We start from the raw sequence: 23,359 nt of genomic DNA on the forward strand, positions 1-23,359 counted from the left end.
AATTTTTTTTAGATCTATTATCTGATATTACAATTACAACAATAACACCATTGTTATAGCCAATACACAAGATCACAGGTTTTCACGTGTTGAAATTATTTATATTATTTTTATTAATTTTATCTATTCCATTAAAGATAATAAATAATTTTTATATAAAAAAAAAAAATTCTTCAACTTATTCATCTTCTATTCAAAATATAAATAAATAAATAAATAAATTTCATGAAATTTCTTCAAACTTATCTATTCTATGGTATTTCAGTAACTTCCACTTCATCAATTTCTCCTTCCTTTTTTACTGACTTTTCCAATTCTACAATTTCCTTAATACCTTCTTTTTCTTCTAACCGTTTCATATTATTAGCTTTAGAATGTGTTCTTCCATATGAAAAATAAATCACTAATCCAATAGCCATCCAAACAAACAATCTTTCAATACTAGATACAGTTGCTGTGGCTAATAATAATAAAGATAATGCTGCTCCTAAAATAGGCACAATGAAAGGTCCTCCTGGTACTTTGAACTTTCTTGGAGCGTCTGGCGCTGTTAACCGCAATATCATTACACTTATATTTACTAAAAAGAATGCTAATAATGTACCAACTGATGTTAAGTTTGCCAAGACGTCTATGGGAAGTACTGCTGATGCTACTGCGCAAATCACGCCAGTGATAGCCGTTGTTACGTAGGGTGTTTTAAATTTGGGATGAACTTTAGAAGCTGTTTTCGGAAGGAACAATCCGTCTCTGAAAAAAAAAATAAAAATAAATTGATTATTTTTTTTTTGAGAAATATTGAGTTAAATAATATTAACATAAATCGACTGTAAACTTACTGTGCCATTGAATAAAAAATACGTGGTTGTCCCATAAGAGATACAAGCATTACAGACGTTAATCCAGCAATAGCTCCGAGGTTTACAATAATTTCGAGCCATTTCATATTAATCGATTGAACTGCAACTGCTATTGGAGCTGCACTGTTTAACTGACGATAAGGAACTATTCCTGTTAAAACAACACTTAATACAACAAAAAAATAAAAAAAAAATTAATAAAAAAAAATTTACATTTCAATATCATCAAAGAAATTATAAAATATTTACCAAACTGCAATATATAAAATGGTGCAAATTCCTAGACTTCCAATAATTCCAATAGGTAAATCTCTTTGAGGATTTTTAGCTTCTTGAGCGGTAGTGGAGACTGCATCAAACCCAATGTAAGCGAAAAATACTTCACTAGCTCCCGCAAAAATTCCTGTTACACCAAATGCTGAAAAGGTTCCTTCATTTGGTGGCACAAAGGGTTTATAATTTTCCGGATTTATCTTTGTACCAGCAGCTATAACAAATATTACTATGACAAAAATTTTAATGCCCACGATTACTGTATTTACTGTAGCAGATTCTTTTACACCGATAATGAGTATAACGGTTAAAAGTAATATTATTAGAAATGCTGGTAAATTAAAATATGCGCCAGGTACAGTTGAGAAGGATCCAGTTGTTTCATCAAACGTAAACGGAGCATTTGTCCATGAACTTGAAAGTTCGATACCGAACGTGTCATTAAAGAAATGAACAAAATATGCCGACCAGCCTAGAATTATTCAAAAGGACATGAATGAATATTTAAATGTGGCACAAATAATTTTGTAACAAGAGCAAATTGCAACTTACCCACTGCTACGGCTGCCGCAGCTATTTATATTCAAATACAAAAAAAAAAAAAAAAAAAAAATATAATTAAAATAAATTAAATTAAAAAAAAAACGGTTTTAAAGAATGTTATTCTTAGAAGTTTTACTCACCGACTAAATATTCTAATATAAGATCCCATCCTATAATCCAACCCATGAGCTCACCCATTGTTGCGTAAGAATATGTATATGCAGATCCGGCAACTGGGATCATGGTAGAAAGTTCGGAATATGACAAAGCTGCAAAACTTGATGCTATTCCAGAAATGATGAAAGAAATTACGATGGCCGGTCCTGATTTTGTTGCTGCAGCTTGACCTAATATTATTTATCAAATTTATCGATTTATTAATAAATTATCCAAAAAAAATAAAATAAAATAAAATAAAATAATCGAATAATTTCACTAATTACCTGTAAGTACAAATATACCCGAACCAATAACATTTCCTATTCCAAGCATAATAAAATCCAGCCAATTAAGAGACCTTTTTAATTTCGAAGCTTCTTGATCTTCTTCAAGACTACTCAGAGATTTTGTTGTAAATAATTTTCTGATAAAATATTTCCATTTTGACTCTCCATCTTGTCTTGGAGAACCAGAAGTATAAAATGCATATCCACTTAATGCACTTGAGGACATTTTCAAAGATTTAATTTTATTTGAAGGCTTTTAGAAAAAATAAATTTTTATCATGAAGGAATCATGAAGAAGAAAAAAAAAAAGGAAATTGATTTATTTATAACGAAATATGAGAAATATGAAAATGTGAGCTTATCAATTACTGCAATTACTGATTATCAACGATTCTCAGGGGTAATAAGTTTCTTACCTTTTTTTAGAACTCTTAAGAATAATTAGGAAATTCCCTTATCGGGGCTTCCATGATCAACAAAATATTCTTTTTTTGTAAAATAGTTTTCGATGATTAGTCTAGTCGAAGCTGGGTTTGAGATATCATTTTATTTTTATTTTTTATTTTAATTATTAATTAAATAATATTATAAATAGAGAAAATAAATACAAGATTATCACGTATTAACCAAATTTCTTAAATATATTTTAATAAAATCAATTAAAAAGATATGTTAAATTATTAGAATGATCAGTTGTATCGACAGTCGATGATTACCGAATGCCATTTAAACCATGCGAAAATTATATTAATCTGAATAAATTGTATGTCACCTGAGCACCTAAGATCAACAGATGCCAATTTTGAATGTAGTATAGTTTATATCGCTTATAGTAACACTAAGAATGCATATCGCGTCTTATGATAACACCTTTACACCTTCGATTGAAGATATTCGTTGTAAATCACATTGTGTATATTGTGTAGGCCGATTGATGCAATGAAATTTTTGAGTCCAACCGGAATAGTCTATTTTCGGGATTTGATTCTCAAGTTAGCCAAGATCTTCTATCTATCAAAGTTAATCAATACCTAGATGAGAAAATAACGGCCGACGGTAAATTGATGATCAGCTTCGTATCTCTGCATTCATTCTTTATTTGCCCTTAAATATATACGTCTTTAGAAATTGGCTACCAATTTTTAGGCAAACTTTGGCTACAAATATCATGCTACCTCTTTATAGAGATTTACATAACCTTAAACCCGAAACCTGCAGGATTGAATCATAGATGTCCAAGAAAAAAAAATTGAGTCTTTTGATACACTTTTGGTGAAAATGTTCGTTGCATATCGCGTTATGATGCCTGTTGGAATAGTTTATCCTCGGGAAATAATCCTCAAAGTGGCCAAGATCTACTATCAATACCTATTAAAGATGATAAGAAGGTATGAACAGCCGAAACTAATAAGTGGATGATCAGCTTCGTATCTTTGCGTTAAAGTTTGATTAATTATGAGAAAATATTCTCACTCACAAAATTAAAAAACGTCTTCGGTAATTGGCCATCAACTTCTCGAAGTCATTCATCATTAAGGTGTACATTGTCTTATTCCCATTGTTACAATTTCCATAATCATAAAATATTTGTGATCCCAAAATAGACTATCAACTTAAGAAACTATAAAAATTATTAATTTTCTCAGCGGAAAAACTAAAACCCTTAATGAAAAGAAGTAATTTTATCTTATCTATCTCCTTAAACTAGCCTTCTATTCAAAAGTATTTTTCCGTTTTTGATTTTTTCTTAATAAGCGTTATTGTTTCATTAGATTTAACGTAACATTCGCCAAAGATTCTGAAACATGTAATAGGATTAATTACTGTAACTTTTGTAAGAATAGTTGGTAGAGAACATTCCTTGAACTAAGAAACTTTTACTTTTAAAAAACGAAATTTTTCTTAAAAAAAGCTTTTTCGGATTTATATAATAGTGGAAAAAGTTGAAAGGGATCGATTATAATAAAAATAACCAAAAGTTGGAACAACCGGTCAAGACGGTGGTGGATATAATTCTGGTCGGGAATTATATAGTGCGGGCAAAAAAGCTAGGGATATGCAATTGCGGGCACGTTTCACGAGCTCGAAGGTTTAATTTCTTAATCTTTCTACAATAATATGTGAGTAGATAACAATTTACAGTCAAAAAAAATAAAATAAAATAAATTTGACTTAACAGGTTAATTAACCGGTTGAGGTTTTTTTTAGACGGTTTTAATCTCCAATCGTGTCTACATTTTAACAATAAAGAAATTTTGGTTAATCCTTTCAATTAATATATTATTTGAAATGTGAATACAAATTAATGACATTCAAATTTATTAGATTAAGGTTGATATATTTCATATAAAGTCGCAGTCCTTTCTTACGTATAATGGAAAACTAATGTACTGTAGATATAATAAAATTAGGGTCCGTACAAAATCGAATGTCAAAATCCGAGAAATCCCGAAAAATTGGCCAGCATTAAGCATAATGCTGGCCGGTTAGGGATTTTCGTACCATTCAGGATTTTGACATTCGTCGGGGATTTCGATAAAATTTTCACAATATAACGGATCTTCACTCAGTCCCGATTTTTGAACTTTACCGTAAACCGTTTAATGACTATAATTAATTTTATTTATGACGAAAATTTTTTTTTTTTTAGTATAATGAAAGATTTGCAAATAAATTGTATTATAAAGAATGAAATGACCTTTCCTATAATTCATTATGATGTTCTTACAGTAATGAAGACCTGATCGGCATGGATACCTACTTTAGAGCTGATTGCATATTTAATATTTATATAGTAAACTTTTTTTTTTTTTATGTCTGTACTTTTCCATTTACTGTAAGTGCGTTATTTTATATCATAACTAAATTTAATAATATTAATGGATCGCTTCACGTTATTACGTACAATATAGCTTTAAATGAATATTTAATATAAACCACTTTATTACAGTGATAAAATTGGAAGCACTATTGGAAGCACCTTTGAAAGGATTGGAAACATAATTTTCTAATAAAACCATTTGGATTGGAAACTTTCAAGTTCAAACCAAATTTTTATATTATTGGAAACATAAATGCACATCACTAATTTATTACATGCATATATGAACCAATTTTTGGATTTCAAAGAAAAACTCGCATTTAGAACCGGTTTCACGGACAGTCATGGGCCAAAACCCGGGTTACTTTCGGATAATATTTCATGAATATTGACAAAGATTGGTTTTTTAATTTTTTTTGGGAATTGATTCGTTCAACCAATTTATTATTCATTTATTTTTTCTTTATTGTATCAAATAATAAAAATAATAATAAAGTGTTACAAATTGTAATTTGAAAAATTTTTTGTCGGGACAAATTGATTTTTATTATGAATAAATTGTTTCAATAAACAATGGACAAATAATATACTATATTTAATAAAACTTTATTCCTTTGCCTTTATTCCTTTGCTTTATAAAAAAAATTTTTTTTTTGGAAAACTTTGTATAAAAAAATTTTTTTTTGGAAAATATTTTGTCAATATGTTATATATTAATTATTTATCGTACTGCTGCTGTACATATAGATTCAGATTGGTGATATTGAAATTCCAAAAGTAATTAAAGAAAAAAAAAAAGAGTATAAATTCCTATTTTTAGTTATTGTTATTACATATCGGGAAATATAAAACCGCTTAAATCTGTCAATCTTTTCTTGTTATTTCTTGTATTACATTATTACATGCATGTATTTACTTTGCGTTCAATTTTACATGAAATAAATATTTTTTTTTTTTTTTTGTCTTACAATAATTTATTATTTTTCTTTCAAAATTTGAAAATCATGAGAGTACAAAAGTTTTGTTTACAGTACTTTTTACGGATAAAATACATCTTTTTTGACGCTCTCATAATATAACATCTTTTACATTATAATAATTTATGAATTGTAACATATTATAATATTATTGTATGCATGATTTTATTTTATTTTAATATAGATATAATGAATAAATAATTTACAAAAAATATAAAATAAATAAAAATAATAAGTAAATAAAGAATAAAATGAAAAAAAAAATTAATTATATTACAAAAAGAAGAATTTTAAATTTTAGTGTTTTTTTTTTATGATCAATCAAGTCAATCAAATCAATCAAATCAATCAAATCAATCAAATCAATCAAAGATCAATAGTGATATCAGGTAAATTTAAATCTAATAATAAAAATTGGGAACTATTAATTGATTCATTAATACTTTCATAATTTGTTGTAGAACCATTTGTTGAATAATTACTTATATTCCTTCTATCTAATACATTTTGAAATTGTAATAATCTACTAGTATAAATTGCTTCTTCACTTTTAACGGCCATAATTCTCTTTTCCTCAATTACATCAATAAGCTTATCAGCACTTAAAAATGAATTTCTAATTTGATAGACTTCAGAATCATCCATGTTCATAAGGGACCACCAATGATTGAAAATATATAATAATTGTTTGGCAGTAGGACGCATAGAAGGATCAGCACAACAACAATGTTTTGCTAATTCACCATAAACTTTTGGAGTTCCTTCAGCTAATTCCGGTCGTAATCCTTGACAAATTTCTAAAGCTAATTTATCATCATGTGGACGATGTGAGAAAGGTGGTATTCCGGTTAATATTTCGAACATTAATATTCCAATACTATAAATATCTGATCTCTTTGATGCTCCTTTTCCTAAAATTACTTCAGGAGCTAAATAAGGTAAAACTCCATAAACATTTGTTATAAAATTTTCAGCATCATGAAATGATGAACTTGCAGGATAATTTAATCCAGTATCTGATAAAGCTGAAGTGGTCTCTCTTGCTAAATCACCAATTTGCAAAACATTTCCTGAATGTATATTCCCATGTACAATTCCCGCTTTATGTAATGTAAGCAAATTTGATATAATATCACAAAGCCACCAGATTTTTTCAGTCCAACGAAATGAAGAAAAATGACGGTGTAATAATAAATGTAATGAACCATGTTCAGCGTATTCAGTTACTAATATATATTCACCGGTAGATGGATCTAATGATATTCCATAAAATTTAAGAAGTTGTTGCATTCTTTTGCGTGATTGAATTAGACTCGATTTATAATAAATCTTTAACTGAATAAAAAATCGAGGGAAATTAATAATAGTTTATACATAATAACAACATAATATCTAATATATCTTACCCGTTTTAAGTATTCATCAGATATTTCTTGAGAATTCTTTATACATTTTAAAGTAACTTTAATCGGACTTGTGCGCATATGTTCCTGCATTTTATTATTTCTTCCTTTTTTACCTTCAAGTTTATTTTTTCTCCTAATTATAATAATATTTAATATTACATTTCGTAATAATAATATATAAAAAAATAAAAAAAAATAAAAATTTTTTTTATTACCTTCCTTGAATCCAAGTAGCTCGATAGACAACACCGAAACCACCTTCACCGATTTTGTGTATATCACGAAAATTATCAAAAGGAATCCATTCTAAGAAAGGGTCAGTCCAAGAAGTAGATTTTGATTGAGTGCGACGAATCAATTTATCAAGATCCCGAAGTCCAGTGTTAACACTTTTCATAGTACATTTTTTACACCATCCATCGATATCCAGATATCTTTGAATATGTTTACAAGGAAACGAAGGTTGATTAGAGGAAGAACCTGGAAGGTTTTGTGGGATCGGAATGTTTATGTGACGTGAATTATTAATTGATGACAATGAGGTTCCCATCTTTTCGAGTAAAATAATTTTTTTTTAGTCTACAAGTGGAACTCGATCGAAATTCCTAATGGTATTTATATATATATGTCGAGAAAAAAAAAAAAATATACATATATTTTTTAATATAATGTAAATATATATATATAAGAGTATTGTTAATTTTAAATTATTTATTAATTTAATTTATAATCTAATTTAAAAAGATAAATAAAATTTTAATCAAATCCAGTTAATTTTAATTTAATTTTTTTTTTTTTTTACTAAAAATTGTCACAATGGACCTTTTTTTTACAAGGGCATAAATATATATGTATACATATACATATACGTGTTTATAATATACGTGTTTATATATACAATATACTTTATATGTATTATGTATATATAATATATATTATGTAAATATATATATTATGTATATTATATATATTATGTGTATATATATATATATTGGGAAGATCCAATCATTTTAACGTTAGAAAGTACATAAAAATAATAATATATCTTACATTTAAAGAAATCAAATTACGATTTTTTAAAAAAAGAAATATTTGAAATCAAAGAAAATCAAGAGAAACATTTATTGATTTCTTTTTTTATTTTTTTTAGTTAAAAAACAAAAAACAAAAAAAATAAAAAAAAAACTTTAAAGTTTTGAATCCTGATTTATATATAATAAAAATTTTTTTTTTTAAATAATGAGACGAAAATTTTTTTTTTTATAACAATTTTTTGTTTAAAACTGCGAAAATTTTTATTTTATATGAAGACAATAGTAAAGATCAACGATATTTTTTTTTTGAACAATAAAAAAAATCATTTTAACTAATAATAGATAAAATTATGATAATCATGTTACAATATTTCTAACAAGTTTTTTTTGTACGATACAAATTTTTTATTAAGTTTATCCATAAAAATCATTTATTCGGGTAACATAATAAAAAAGCCTTAAAAAAATATTTTGATAGACAATAGGATTTCATAAATTAGGGTATAATGTTTAGAAAAAAGAAAAAAAATATTAAAAATATTTTGAATGACAAAAATAAAAATAAATATTTATATATTCATGCATTATGCATATTATCCTCAATGAGCTACAAATCAAATCACGGGAAACTCCCTAAATTAGCTACACAAGGATGTAAATATATTTTAGGACAGCAAATTAAAGTCATTATGCCATACAACAAAATTTTGTTTACTTATTTGTCGATCAAACGAAAAAGGATTATTGTTATTTTTTAATATTGTTGTTTAAGGATATTTATTGTATAATAATTTTTTATTTTGTGGAGAAGTTTTTGAAACAAGAGGATTTTTTTTTTTAGGGTTTTAAAAAATATTAAAAGGAACAATATATATGATGTCAGAACTAAGGATTAAGGAGTCTCAATGATTATACGCAAAAGTGACAAAAGTGACGCAATGAAAAGATAAGTGTATCATTTGTTTCACTTTTTATTATTATAATTTATAACTTATGATTTATGATATTCTTAACTTGAAACTGTATAAAAAGTTGAACCTTTATTATTATTTCAAGGAAAGATATAGTGAAAAAGGAGCGGATGTACAATTAACAAGTTTTGAGTGGAGTGGTGAAATCAGATGATAAAAATAAGCAAAAAATTATAATATTATAAATAATGATCATTTAAACCTTTTATATGTTACACACCGCTAAATCGCGCACTTCTTACCACTTAAATCTCTCTTTATAAAAGATTATACCATGACAACAAACTGTAAATGATATTAATATGGTAATATTCGAAAAATCTCCCTTGACATAAGTAATCATCCCAACCATTTAAAAAAAATAAATAATAACCAATATGTTTATTTTACGTTCTAATATCACCAAATTCCGATAAAATCACATGTAAATTTATATAATGATAAAATATATATACACTATATGTATTATTATAATAAATATGATTTTCCCCTTATATTCTGAATTTCTGTAATAGAACATTTTAAATGATGATTTTCAAATTTTAAAATTTTTATATGAAAGAGTGGCAAAATGATTGACATTTTTATGCTTATCTTATTATTAACCATATGATTTAGACCATCAGAATTATATATAAAACCATAAAAAAAAAAAAGAAAAAAAAAATTCATGGATTTTTAAAAATGAAAAAATATAAAGAATTTAAAGAATTTTATAAAAAATATACATTAAAAAATAGGAAAAAGCCAAAGAGGGCCAGTTCCATATTAAGTTTTATATTTAGCCTCAACCCAGTAAACTCTAATAACATTTGTTCTTATTGTAAAAAACCATTTGATAAACGATTATGGTGTGAAGAATGTGATCCACGTAATATAATTGAAGGTTGGACGAGTGAAGATATTAAGGTTGATAAATTTATAAAAGACACAATGTATGATGCAAGAAATAATGATAGTTATTTTAATCACTTTCTTGAATGGGTTCCATTTGAGAGGTTAGCAAATGTAGAACAAATTGGTGAAGGTGGTTATTTTAAAGTATATTCCGCTGTATGGGTAGATGGTAAATCAACCTGTATAAATAAACCGATAGATAAATCATTTCGAAGAGTATCAAATCTTAAACCTCTTATGAAAGTTGTTTTGAAAAAGTTAAAAGTATCACATAATGGTATGCCAGATTTATTTTTAAATAAGGTATGTAATAATATTATATGGATTTTATAATTTATCGCACCTGTTAATTTTGCCTGGCATTACGTAATTTTGCCTAGGGATGTATCGTAGGTGCGATAAAAAACAAAACCCTTTTATTATTATTATTATTATAATTATTATTATAATTATTATTATTATTATTAATATTATTATAATTATTATTATTATTATTAATATTATTATAATTATTATTATTATTATTAATATTATTATTATTTTTTTTTTTTAGCTTAAATTACATTGGAATATTAATTTAAAAGATATTAATAATAATTTAAAATTTTATGGGATGACCAAAGATCCAATTGCAGATGAATTTATGATAATTACAGAATTTGCAGACCAAGGAAATTTAAGAGATTTTCTTTCAACTAAATTTAACAGTTTTTTATGGAAAGATAAACTTGAATTATTATCAGATTTATTATTAAATCTTAGTCATTTACATAAATCAGGTTATTTTCATAAAAATCTTCATAGTGGTAATATCTTAATGATTGATGGTTGTGCTCATATTTCAGATTTTGCTTTATCTGGTTCAATAAATGATCAGGATAATAAAGTATATGGTGTATTACCTTTTATTGCTCCGGAAGTTTTAATTGGGGACCCTTATACTACATCATCCGATATTTATAGTTTTGGTGTAATTATGACTGAATTATCATCCGGAAAACCTCCTTTTTATGATAAATGTCATGATTTGGGTTTAGTATCTGCTATTTGTAAAGGTCTTAGACCAAAATTTGGTTTTGCAACTCCTAAAGCTTATAGGAAATTGGCTCTTAAATGTATGAGTTCTAATCCAGCTAAAAGACCAACAGTTGAAGAATTAGATAATGTATTGAAATTTTGGTATAGATCTATTTTAAGTGATCAATGTTATAAAGAAAGAGAATTATTTGGTTATAAAGGAAATGAAATTAAAGCTATGTTTAAAGATTCTGACGAAGAAATACCGGTTATTTCGACTTCATATAGGAAAAATCCTTATGCAATATATATTAGTCGTGCATTTGATTTTACTAATTTATTAAAACCTATCGGAAGATCTATTATTTCATATCGATTATCTAGTGAGAAATATAATAATCGATTATCAAATGAATTAAAAAAATCAAAATCTATGTGTATTAGTCGATCTATGTCGAATGAAGTTTCATTTGAGAGAAAACCAAATCCTTTGTATATTAGTCGTCGATCTAAGTCAAGTGAAGCTTTATACGAGAAAAAACCAATTTCTATGTATATTAGTCGTCCATCTATAGATTCTATTAACGAAGATGAATCTGTAATTTCATATGATAGTAACCGACCATCTATAGAGTCTGATGAAACTACATATGATAGAAACATAATTTCTATGTATATTAATCGACAATCTATATCTGCTAACGACGAAGAAGTCTCATATGTAAGAAATATCGATTCTTTATATATTAATCGACTATCTGCTAATAAGGATGAAATCTCATATGAAAGTTCGCTTATTAATCGAACACCTACAATAAAATCTATTCATTCTATTGATGAGATCGATGAAAGTAATTCTGATTCTACATATATTAATAATCTACCGTCTACATATCCGTCTACATATAATGATTTTTCAAAAACTAAAACTAATAGTTTTTCTCGTATTTCTTATCTTAAAGATAATGAAGAAGGTAATGATAATTTAATAAATTTTTTTTTTTTAAAACAATTAATTTTTAAATGATTTATTAATTTGAACTTTTTTTATTTTTTTTTATTTTTTCAAAAGGCACGATAATATCTCCTTTTCATAATATATATTTTTAAAGTATAGTGAGGCGTTTGTGATGAATTGTGGTGAATTGGTGTAATTAATACTTTAATTATTTATTATTTTATACTTATTTGATATTTTATTTTTTTATTGTTAATAATTTTTTGATTTTTTTTTATTTAATGGGATAGTATTACATATTAGAATATTGTTTAATTTTGATAGCTGTATATTTTCATCTTTAATATAAATAAAATTAATTATTCGTTCATTCTGTTGAGGTTAAATTATTGTAAATCGCTTTTTAACAACTGTAACAACTGTAGCAGCAACTAATGCAAAAAAAAAGCTGAATTATAAAGAAGAGTTTTTTACAAAATCCTGACAAATGGCCCGCGTTATGCTGAATTATGTAAAGTCACGTGATTATTTTGACCAGCATTGGATTACATACTTGTTGGATACTGATTTACCATGTGGTCTATCCAATCGCAGCAGTGATGATTGGTGATTGCCGCTTAATTCCGGTCAAAAATTACAATTTGGCTAGAGTTTAAAATGCCGATTTATAATTTTGACCAGAGTTATAAAATACTGATTTTTAAATAATAAATATGTTGATAAATATGTTAACTATGACAAAATTTTAAAAATTTTTATCAAAAAAAATTTGAATATATATTTTCACAATTTGAGTCTACAGAGGATGCAAAGTATAATTTACTGGTTAACGTTAATACTATATAATTATGCTAATTTTATGCAATACTACAAAACTCTATAGTATAGTAACAAAATATAATATTTTAACGTTAATGGAATATGTTTTTTTCGCGCCTGCGATATGTCGCATCTCCCTTTTTTGGTAAATTTTTATATATTAATTAATCATTTTGATCACATGAATTCGTTAAGATTTCCCATTTTTTAAAAAATCCTAGTGTGAGACCTTATTCACTTACTATGTACTATAAGAAACCTTATACTATGCGTGTTTTTGATCGCTCTACAAGTTTTCTTAATATATCAAAAAGGATTTAGAATGTCATTTTTGACTTTTATATGTAACATATTATAGGGGTGCGACATAACGCAGGTGCGATAAAAAACAAACCCCTATTTTATTATTTTATGATTTGCGCAGAGTTTACTTCATCATAATTGAATTTAAATCATCTGAAATTTTTGACCACTAACATCGTGCTGATGTGTGTTACACGAAAATATTTGTTTAAATCTGTAAAAAAATTTTCAAGTATTTCAAGAATAGTATTTTCGGATATATTCTTGGATATTTTAATATTTATTATGCGTATAGTATGATGTGATATTTATCTGCGTATTCGAAAATTGATATGTATACTCAGCAAAAAAATACTGAGTTTTGCAGTCATAATTTTGCGGAATCAAACCAAGATCACGCTATACTGATCTATACTAAACTCAGCTAGGCAATTAGTCTCAATTGTAAAAGAATTAGTGTTAGTCTCCGTAAATGTTGTAAGTCCAAAAAGTCAAGTAAATATACCGGTTGTAAATCAGAATTACCATCTTTTAGCTAACCACAATAGTGTAGTATTTACAGCCAATTTACAGCTAACGTTTATAAGATTACAACCGCTAAAGGTTGTAATCTGATATATAATAATCGTTACTACGGAAACCAACCTTAAAAGGAATTACCAAAAAATTTTAATAAAGTGAAAAAATTAAAATTTCGTGTTTTTTTCAAAAAATTATCTGAAAAACAGCCTTTTTGACCTTAGACAGATCTCTTGTAAATTTTACATACAGTATAACTGTTTAATATCATAATATGTGTAATTAATTATTTAATTTAATATTAATCTTATAAAATTTAAAAAATCGGACTGGTGACATCTCTATCGAAAATATATTGATTTTTATCGTCCGGAACAGTTTATACCCTGTTAAAGCATCCTTTCACAAAAGTCACCACTATCCTTTTTTCAATTAAATACATTTATGTAACTGTAACTCAAAGTAATCGTGGTTGATCGCAGTCATGTGCATACTGTGACCCTACCAGTTATGACGATGAAAATTCTTTTGATCTAATAACTTCCAAATTCTGGATTTGTGTAATAATTTTGACACATGAATAATGCTAAATAAGCCATTGAGGTTTTAATGTTTTGAACCTAAACGGATTACCATTCACGATCAGAATTTCGTCATAATATTTTGACATGAATAAGTCATTGAGGTTTTAATGTTTTGAACCTAAAAGGATACCGACGATCAGAATCACGTCATAATATTTTGATATGAATAAACCATTGAGGTTTTTAATATTTTAAACCTATAAAGGAAAACCATCCAAAATCCCGAAAATTCAAATCCCGAAATTCAAAATCTCGAAATTCAAAATCCTGAAATTCAAAATCCCGAAATTCAAAATCCCGAATCCCGACACTTATTATATATACTTCGCAAAAATTAATGAATTTATTATTAATGATTAAAAGTTATTATTCTGAATTTATTAATCTGAAAAAAATAAATTTTATTTTGTGAATTTATAAAAAGTAATTTTATTTTGTGATTTATAAAAAAAAAAGAATAAAATATTAAATAGAAAAAAATAAAACTTTTTCTTTTTAAAAAAAAAATTTTGCTTTATATTAAATAAAATTGTTATTTTTTTTGAATTGCTTTTTAATATATTATTTAAAATCATTTTTTTTTAAATTTTTTTAATTTTTTTTTAATTTTTTTTTGTATTCATTTCATTATAATATAATCGTCATTCGTCAGGAAGACAATAAGTGTCAGGATCTGAAATTTCTGGATTTTGTCTGTCAGGATTGTGGAACGTTGGGTTTTCGGGATTCTGGTTGTCGAGATTTCGTAGTAAATTAATAAATCCTATTATTAATCGAGGATTTTTGTCATTTATTAGTTATTACTAATAGCATTAATTTGTTAGTGAACTCTATGGTCAAAGATATTAACCAAAAAAAAAAATACCAAAATTATTTTACGTTGAACCGAAAAAGGAAATACAATTAATGAAGCCACAGATTAGGCATGCATGAATAAAAATAAATGATGGCTATGTAGATCTTATAGACAATTCCGGTAAATTAATACTGACTGGCCAGATTTGAAATGGCATGACATGTTCATCATAAGGATATGCATATTTGGAAGTTATTTAAGCCACATAAAAATTTCCTATTATTGTTAATTTATATAAAATCATTGTTTATATTCGTAAACCCTACCATTAAAAAAAATTATTGGTTCGGTGATCGATAATTTATTGAAATTTCATTTACGGTTTCATTGGTTTCATTGTTTTTTTTAAAAAAGAATAAAGAATTCTCTAAAATTTTCTCACAAGAAACTTTTGAAAATCTTCGAGAACGTATTTAGATAATAAGGAAATTATATCTATTTTTAAGAAATTTTTTTCTTTAAAAAAATTTTTTTTAAAAAAAAATCATTAAAAAAAAAATATCTACAAATGAAACCCTTCAATCCCTGTGAAGTGGCTTAGTCATTCTATAAAAAGAAATAATTAAGTGTAAATTTCTATAATTAATATACTAATAAATACTCCTCGGAAATTAACCAGCCTAGTTGCCGTAGTTGTCACACAAATGCAGCAATTAATATGTTTTTAATTTTAATAAAACGTAAAAAAATTATTTTTGGGAATTCCGTAATAATTTTGTAATTATCAATACAAAGGGCGAAAAAAAAAAATAGTTAAGGCTAAATAAAAATCGAATTTTTTGAATGAATTTAGTAATAATTAACTGTTTATATCTAATTAATTACTTAAAATTAATTTTATATGGTTCGACATATAAGTAGGGTCATTTCACGTGTGATCACTTAATCACGTGTAAGTGCATAACTCCGCATAACTTCAGCCGAGTATGATATTTCCTTGTAGTAATACTGGCTGAATATCACGTGATGTTTATTTCTTTATTTATGTTCATCAAAACTGAACAAGAAAATACAAGTTATTACAGGTAACGAAGTTAGAAGGTGGCACATAAACAACACGGAAAAGATTTTCCGAACCAATTTTAGTATAAAGTAGCGCCAATTTTTTGAACGACAGAAATTTTCTGAATACGAAAGAATAAATTTGTTTTTTTTTAATAAAAAAAAAATAAAAAAAGAAAAAAAAATAAAATAAAAAAAAAATGAAAATGAAAATAAAATTAAAGTCATTGATTAATAAATTAAACATATTTGAAAAAGATTCCAAACCAGCAATTAAAGGATGGACCAGCGGGAATTTAGATATTGATAAATTTATAAAAGATACAATGTATGATGCTAAACATTCTGATAATTATTATTCTCACTTTCTCGAATGGGTACCGTACGATAGATTTACAAATATCAAACAAATTGGTGTAGGAGGATTTTCCAAAGTATATTCCGCAACATGGTTAGATGGTAAATCATCATATTATAAATTGAATAGTGGAAGTTGGAAAAAATCAATTCCTAAACCTATGAAAGTTACTTTAAAGAGGTTGAATGGATCGCAGAATATGTCTCCTGAATATTTAAATGAGGTAAATTTTATATCCAAATATAATAATATGATTATATGTAATTCATTCACTAATTTTTTTTTCAATAAATCATAGCTTAAAGTATGTTGGAATTTATACATCAAGTTAAAAGAATCATTATTACCATTTTATGGAATAACTAAGGACCCAGAGACTAAGGAATTTATGATTATTGAAAAATATGCAGGACAAGGAAATTTAAGAAATATTCTTTCAAATAACTTTAACAAGATTTTATGGAAAGATAAAATTGAATTATTATGTTATTTAGCATTAAACCTTAAAAATTTACATGAATTGGAATATTATCATAAAAATATTCATAGTGGAAACATCTTATTTTACGATCATTATTATAAGAAATCATATATTTTAGATTTTGGATTAACTGGACCAGTAAAAGAACAAAAAGATAATGTAATATATGGAGTATTACCTTATATTGCTCCTGAAGTTTTAAATGGGGAACCATATACATCATCATCTGATATTTATAGTTTTGGTGTAATTATGGCTGAATTATCATCCGGAAAACCACCCTTTCATGATAGAAAACATAATGCTAATTTATCATTAGAAATATGTAATGGTCTTAGACCAGAATTTGGAAAAGAAACTCCGGAAATTTATAAGAAATTAGCTTATAGATGCATGAATGCTAATTCAAATCAAAGACCAATAGCAACTCAATTATATGAGATACTGGAGATTTGGAAAGATTCTATTAATTGTAAAAATTTTGGTTATAAAAGGAAAGAAATTAAAGCTATATTTGAAGAAGCTGATAAAGGAATACCGGACATTTCAACCTCACATAAGAAGGATCCTGATGCGGTATATACTAGTAGAACATTTAAATTTAGCAATTTACCAAAACCTGTTAATTTATCTGTTATTGCCTCATATCTTAATGATGAAGAAAATTATCAAAGTATTATTATTTTAAAATTTTTATTATTTTTTTTTTAAAAAAATAATTTTATAAAATTACTAATTTTTTTTTTATCTTTATTTTTTTTTAATAGATTGTCATGTCAGCTAGTTAGTTGACTTAGCCACTTAGGTCATATACAATTATAATATATTTAACTTAGTTTATTGTTGTTATATATGTTTTAAAGTAGTACATTTTATATTATTTGTTATAAATTTATTTAAATTTATAGATGTTTTTAGGTAAATTAGTATTTATATATTAATTTATTGGCGAACTTGTTTAATAATTATATTTATTCTTTGTCTATAGTTTTTTTTTTTACTTTATTTATTTATTTATTTATATATATACATCTTTGTAATTTATTTTTAATACCAATGTGTCTCTTGACAAATAAAATTAGCATTCAGATTACTAGTTTACAATTGTACCTTCGGTAGTAAATTTGGGAATGTTTTGTAAGAATTCATAAATAAATTTATTTAATATGGTTTGTTTTTTTTTAAGGGTATAAATATATTATTGTATATTTTTGTCCTTCCTCCATGGTTCCACCAATAATAAATTGGTTTATACTGTACTGTATACAGTCAGCTCGCGTTATAACGAATTTGGTGTCCGGGCCGATCTGACTTTCGTTATAAGAAAATTCGTTATTATTATGTTATTATTATAGGAAAACCTGGTATAATACGGGAAAATTTTGTATATCGCGGTATATCGCATTACCAATTGAAATTTATATAATGTGAATGATTTTATGTCATACGGTGAAAATTACATACGCTGAAATATAACTTAAATAGTTCCTAAATTTACCTATATTCTATTGCCATAAGTAGTAACCATTTAAAACTCGTTTAATTTATGAAATTTTTATAAAATAGTGTGTCGTTATAATATTAAATTCGTTACAATGTGAGTCATTTTGTATATACTGTTTATACACTTTACTTCGTTAAACGGTATACAGCATTTAATTAGTAAAATTCGGTATAGTAAGATTATTTTTATGTCAAAATCCGTACCACAGTGAAAATCCGTTATACTAAATAATTCGTTATATCGATAACGCGAGCAGACTGTATAGCCATAGAACAAGTTAGAGTTTATTTGGAGATTTACCGGATTTACTTAATATATGTTGTGCCTCAGGTACCTCAGGTGTCGATTTGCGTTAGTTGATAACCGACGCTAGCCACGCGAGTAAATAAATTACAGTGTTGGCATATGACAAAGTCATATAGTTTCGAAATATGACTTTTGTCATATGGCCATATTTTTTATTTTATTTTTATTTTTAAGATAACGACAGCGTCTGTCGACAAGTACAAATAACTAGTAATATACAATAAGAAAAGAGCCAAGCTACTGAGCTAATTCCTAAATTAAATAAAGACTAGGCTATAATCACAAATTGCAATCGAACTTGCCGATAAAGAAGAGAAAACGAAAATAAACGCACTGAGGAGAGCGGCTAAGCACAGCTATATTATATCATCTCATATCAAAACCACGTGACTTTATAATTCTAGCTGCTTAAAAACAAAAATTAAAATAATGCTGGCCAAATTTATAATGCTGGCCTGAATTAAAGATCTGTTGCCATGCGTCATATCGCACAATAATCACTTTTTTTTTATTTACAAGTAAGCTGAGAGTGACTTTCAAAATTTAATGTTTAATTATACCTTATATTAATAAGAAATACTGTACTATGGACTACCACAGATACACATATCATTCAAAGAATTTTTTATTTGAGTTCATTAGAGTTCATATGATCTAACCATATTATTTCATATGTCGAAAAGTCGAAGAAACATTTACTTTATTATTCAGTAATAAAAAACTTTTTTTTTTTTTGAAATTCCAAATTCCACAATATTTCTTTATATAGTTAATTAAGCGTGTATATAAATGAAAAGTGCTATGAGCGAGAGGAGAGTGACAAAAAAAACTTGAAGACACGCGACTTCTTTAGTAATAATGATCCTTATATTGAAATAAAATCTTCAAAAGTATTATAATGATAATATTATAACGACATATACGACATACCATTTTTTGGATTCCTTTGATGTCGTTATATAAAACATAATAAATCTCATTATAATGACAATTAGAAAAAGTTTACTAATGACCCGAAGAGTGTCGTTATAACGAGCAGCACTTGTATAATCAGCTGAGCGATTTCTTGGCTCAATGTTGTTAAGGAAAATAATTATTTTTTTTTGCTTATTTTTTGCCTTTACTGATCCATTAAACTTTTTAATAAAACATCTCGGCTGTTTCAATGAATTAGATTATTAAGTTAGCCTGTTTACTATGTTTACTAGCAATTTCTAAAGTTCTTTGACTGGTGCGGGTGGAAGTATCGACTGAATGATAATTAGATCATAATTTTTATCGAGCGGTTAATTCTTGCTCATTAAATATTGACAATCTAATTTTCTTTTTATTATATTCGCTAGTAAATCTCTGTTAATCATCAAATTGGCTAAAAAGAACTTATGATTTTCTGTTTTTAGCCTCTACGAGTTTAAAGTGGATAATTTATCTACTCTTCCTTTTTGGGAGATAAAGTGATAATTTTCATATGTTTTCGTTTTACATGAAGTTAATTTATACAAATAAAAATACGATGTTCCGGGGTATCTTATATGGCCAACATAGGTTTCTCCTTAATTGTCATGTGGTAATAAACATGCACTTATACTGTTTTTAACAACCTATAACGGATTTTATTGATGCGCAGTATATCATACCCTATAAAAAATTTTATCCGTTATTTCTGTAAAAACTCCGTAAAAATGAGCCTTTTACGGATCCATTCACGGAAAATGTAAATAATCCGTGATATAAGGTTATTAATTCCGGAAATATGAGCCTTTTACGGAAAAAAGACGAAATATAAAAAACGGATAGACTTTTTTTACAAGGATAATAATATATATTTATAAAGTATTTTTTTATTAATCAAAAAACAGTAGCGATAGACTATTTTTTTTTATTTTGCTTTAAAAAGTAATAGTTGTGCAACAAAAAAAAAATATTTAGAGTCCTTTTTCTTTTTTTTTATTGCACATCTTCTTATTCCACACATCCTCTTATTCTTCTCTCCTTAATAAATATTATTATTTTTTTTGTGCGTAAATTAATATTTTATTTTTATTTCATGCAAATAATATTTTTTTTTACACAAATAAATATCTAGGGTATACCATTTATTCCAAGGTCAAGATAACAAATGTTGAACAAGTAAAAAAACATTTTTTTTTAAAAAATGTAAAAAAAAAATCAAAATGAGGATTACTCCTAATATACCAACATAGAGATAAGGTGAGAACATTAGATTAGACTAACCTACTCAAGTGAAGTCAACCAATGGACCTGGTCGTTAAAAAGAACAAGTGGATGCAATGATAAGGGGAGTTATGGCGACCCTATTGAGCTGGCAGGTCTGTAATGGATACTGCCTCACGTCTATTTTAACGATGTCTAGGAGAGAAGTTGGTGGTGCGAAGCAATGACCTATTGCTGTGTCTTTGTCGGATCACTTGATGAATCATGAGACTAGGTGCCGCTGTAACTGCAGTGAAGCTTCTATGTTATGTTCACTTAGTTGACACTAACCTATTTACTTTTTTTTCAGCCTAATTAAATTCATCAAAAAATGGTAATGACAGTTATTGTACACCAAAAATTTAAAAGCAGTAATCGAAAATATAAAATATCTAGGTAATACCATCTAATTCAAGGTCGGTAAATTATTTTTTGTTGTAATTTGCTGTCATCACGTGATTTTAAAATAAAGTTTGATTGGCTACAAATTTAATATTGCGATATATTGTATTATTTGTTAAAGGTAAATAAGATGGATTTTTTTTAATTATAGATATAATAAAAGATAAAAAAAAATGAAACTTTCCATCCAAAAAGCCATTTAAGAGTCTACAAAATAAAAATAAACATTAATTAAAGTTTGCTAAAAGAGATAAATTAAAAAAAAAAGTACGTGTTTCTTTATTAGATACTTATTTTTTGTGAAAGATTGGAATCAACAAAAAACAGAGAAATAACCAAATAAATGAAAATGTAAGAACTACCAACATCAAAACCAAAGATAATGAAATGAGACTGAAAAACAAAATCAAAGCCTAAGGGTAATGAAAACAAAATTAAAAATGAAATCAAAGCCAAAAAAAAAATGAGAGGAAAAATGAGACCAAAGGCCGAAAATGAAACCAAAGCCCAAAAATAGAATGGAAAAAAATAAATGAAAATCTACAAAAACTAAGAAGAAATGGTTAATTAAAGAATAAAATACATAAACCTATGACTTAACAATTTTAAGAGGCGATCATGCAAATTTTGATGCATAAAGTTAATTAACGCTAAACAGTTGTTACACAGTTTTATTTACATTTTATGATTATCTCCATTCAAAATAATAGTCATTTATTTAACCGGGCCGGTAAATACTAGAATGTGGTAATACGTCAAATATAACGAATAAAAATCAAGATAAGTCATTTTTAAGTCATCTTAGAAATGGAGAAAGAAGAGGACTCGAGGCAGGGACGATGACAATAGGTTCGATGAAACTTTCAAACTCAACTGTAAAGCAACTAGATGAAACACAAAGATTGAGATTCGGAAGGTGTCTTAACAAATTCAAAGATGTATTATTTAATCAATTAAATATTTAACTGCTAATATATTATTTTGAATTATAGATGCACTCAGAAATCTCAATTGGCTGAGCATACCGAATGAAACCCAACAAAAAAAGACGTACATTTGGTAATTTCTGATTTTTCTTTCCCTCTTCGCGGGAAATTATTGGATGTGAGGGAAGATACACATGCCCGGAATAATAATAATATATAAATAAGCAAATTTTCTGACTGAAATAAGGCAAGAAATATGAGAATAATTATCGATTTCTTATCCATCATTGTTTAAAGTTGCAGGTTCCCTGATAGAATTCATTGTAAAGTGTACAAGAAAGAGGTAACACTAAAAAGTCATAAAATAACGATAATGGTAAAAGTTGATTAAACACTGCAGAGGTCTTAGTACGAACACTTCTGAAGAAATTAAAAATGTTTTAAAAATATAAAAATTACAAAAAAAATCAAGGTGAACGTGAATTAATTAACACAAATTTCAACAAGAACCAATGATTGAAAAGAAATTATGTACCAGGAATCTACACGAAAATCATGTCGAAGATCATATTTTATCAATATTTGTTCAGTTGAGCAGATAATGAAAGAACTGTACCAAAGTTTCCTTGATAGTTTAAACTTTACACTTGTATTTTTTGTAGGGTGGGAGTAGAGGAAACAAGAGTAATGCTAAAAAAATTAATTAAAAAAAAAATCGTTAGTATGGTTGGTACCAGAGGACCACACTAACATAAAAAAAAGAAACCTCCAAGAAAAGTGAAGGTAGGTTAATCCCTCCTTCAGGAAAACCAGTTCCACCCCTTCTCTTTTCAGTCTTTTTTTGTCTAATAAGCTTGTTTATCGAAATTACCCTGCTTAGCC

The 23,359-nt window shown here is 26.5% G+C and overlaps 4 protein-coding genes across 4 annotated transcripts; 2 read left to right on the top strand and 2 right to left on the bottom strand.

Moving 5' to 3' along the window:
* Window positions 1-251: 251 nt before the first annotated feature.
* On the bottom strand, window positions 252-2,348 carry OCT59_018897 (uncharacterized protein; the record flags this gene model as incomplete). Its single annotated transcript, XM_025319725.2, has 6 exons — window positions 252-750; window positions 840-1,025; window positions 1,110-1,605; window positions 1,686-1,706; window positions 1,817-2,023; window positions 2,120-2,348. 6 exons carry the CDS (start codon window positions 2,346-2,348, stop codon window positions 252-254), a joined length of 1,638 nt encoding a protein of 545 aa, XP_025173052.1.
* Window positions 2,349-6,072: 3,724 nt separating this feature from the next.
* Window positions 6,073-7,876, bottom strand: OCT59_018898 (uncharacterized protein; the record flags this gene model as incomplete). Its single annotated transcript, XM_025327080.2, has 3 exons — window positions 6,073-7,255; window positions 7,327-7,459; window positions 7,542-7,876. The coding sequence occupies 3 exons, from the start codon at window positions 7,874-7,876 to the stop codon at window positions 6,287-6,289; spliced, it is 1,437 nt and encodes a 478-aa protein (XP_025173051.1). The 3' UTR covers window positions 6,073-6,286.
* Window positions 7,877-10,015: 2,139 nt separating this feature from the next.
* Window positions 10,016-12,355, top strand: OCT59_018899 (uncharacterized protein; the record flags this gene model as incomplete). The annotated part of the gene is made up of 3 exons (XM_025319724.2): window positions 10,016-10,531; window positions 10,782-12,219; window positions 12,318-12,355. The coding sequence occupies 3 exons, from the start codon at window positions 10,016-10,018 to the stop codon at window positions 12,353-12,355; spliced, it is 1,992 nt and encodes a 663-aa protein (XP_025173050.2).
* Window positions 12,356-16,486: 4,131 nt separating this feature from the next.
* OCT59_018900 (uncharacterized protein) lies at window positions 16,487-17,909 on the top strand (the record flags this gene model as incomplete). The annotated part of the gene is made up of 3 exons (XM_066135681.1): window positions 16,487-16,867; window positions 16,943-17,798; window positions 17,893-17,909. 3 exons carry the CDS (start codon window positions 16,487-16,489, stop codon window positions 17,907-17,909), a joined length of 1,254 nt encoding a protein of 417 aa, XP_066004947.1.
* Window positions 17,910-23,359: the final 5,450 nt, after the last annotated feature.

This window comes from Rhizophagus irregularis, chromosome 28 (genome assembly GCF_026210795.1).
Source record: "Rhizophagus irregularis chromosome 28, complete sequence".
Lineage (NCBI taxonomy): Eukaryota > Fungi > Glomeromycota > Glomeromycetes > Glomerales > Glomeraceae > Rhizophagus > Rhizophagus irregularis.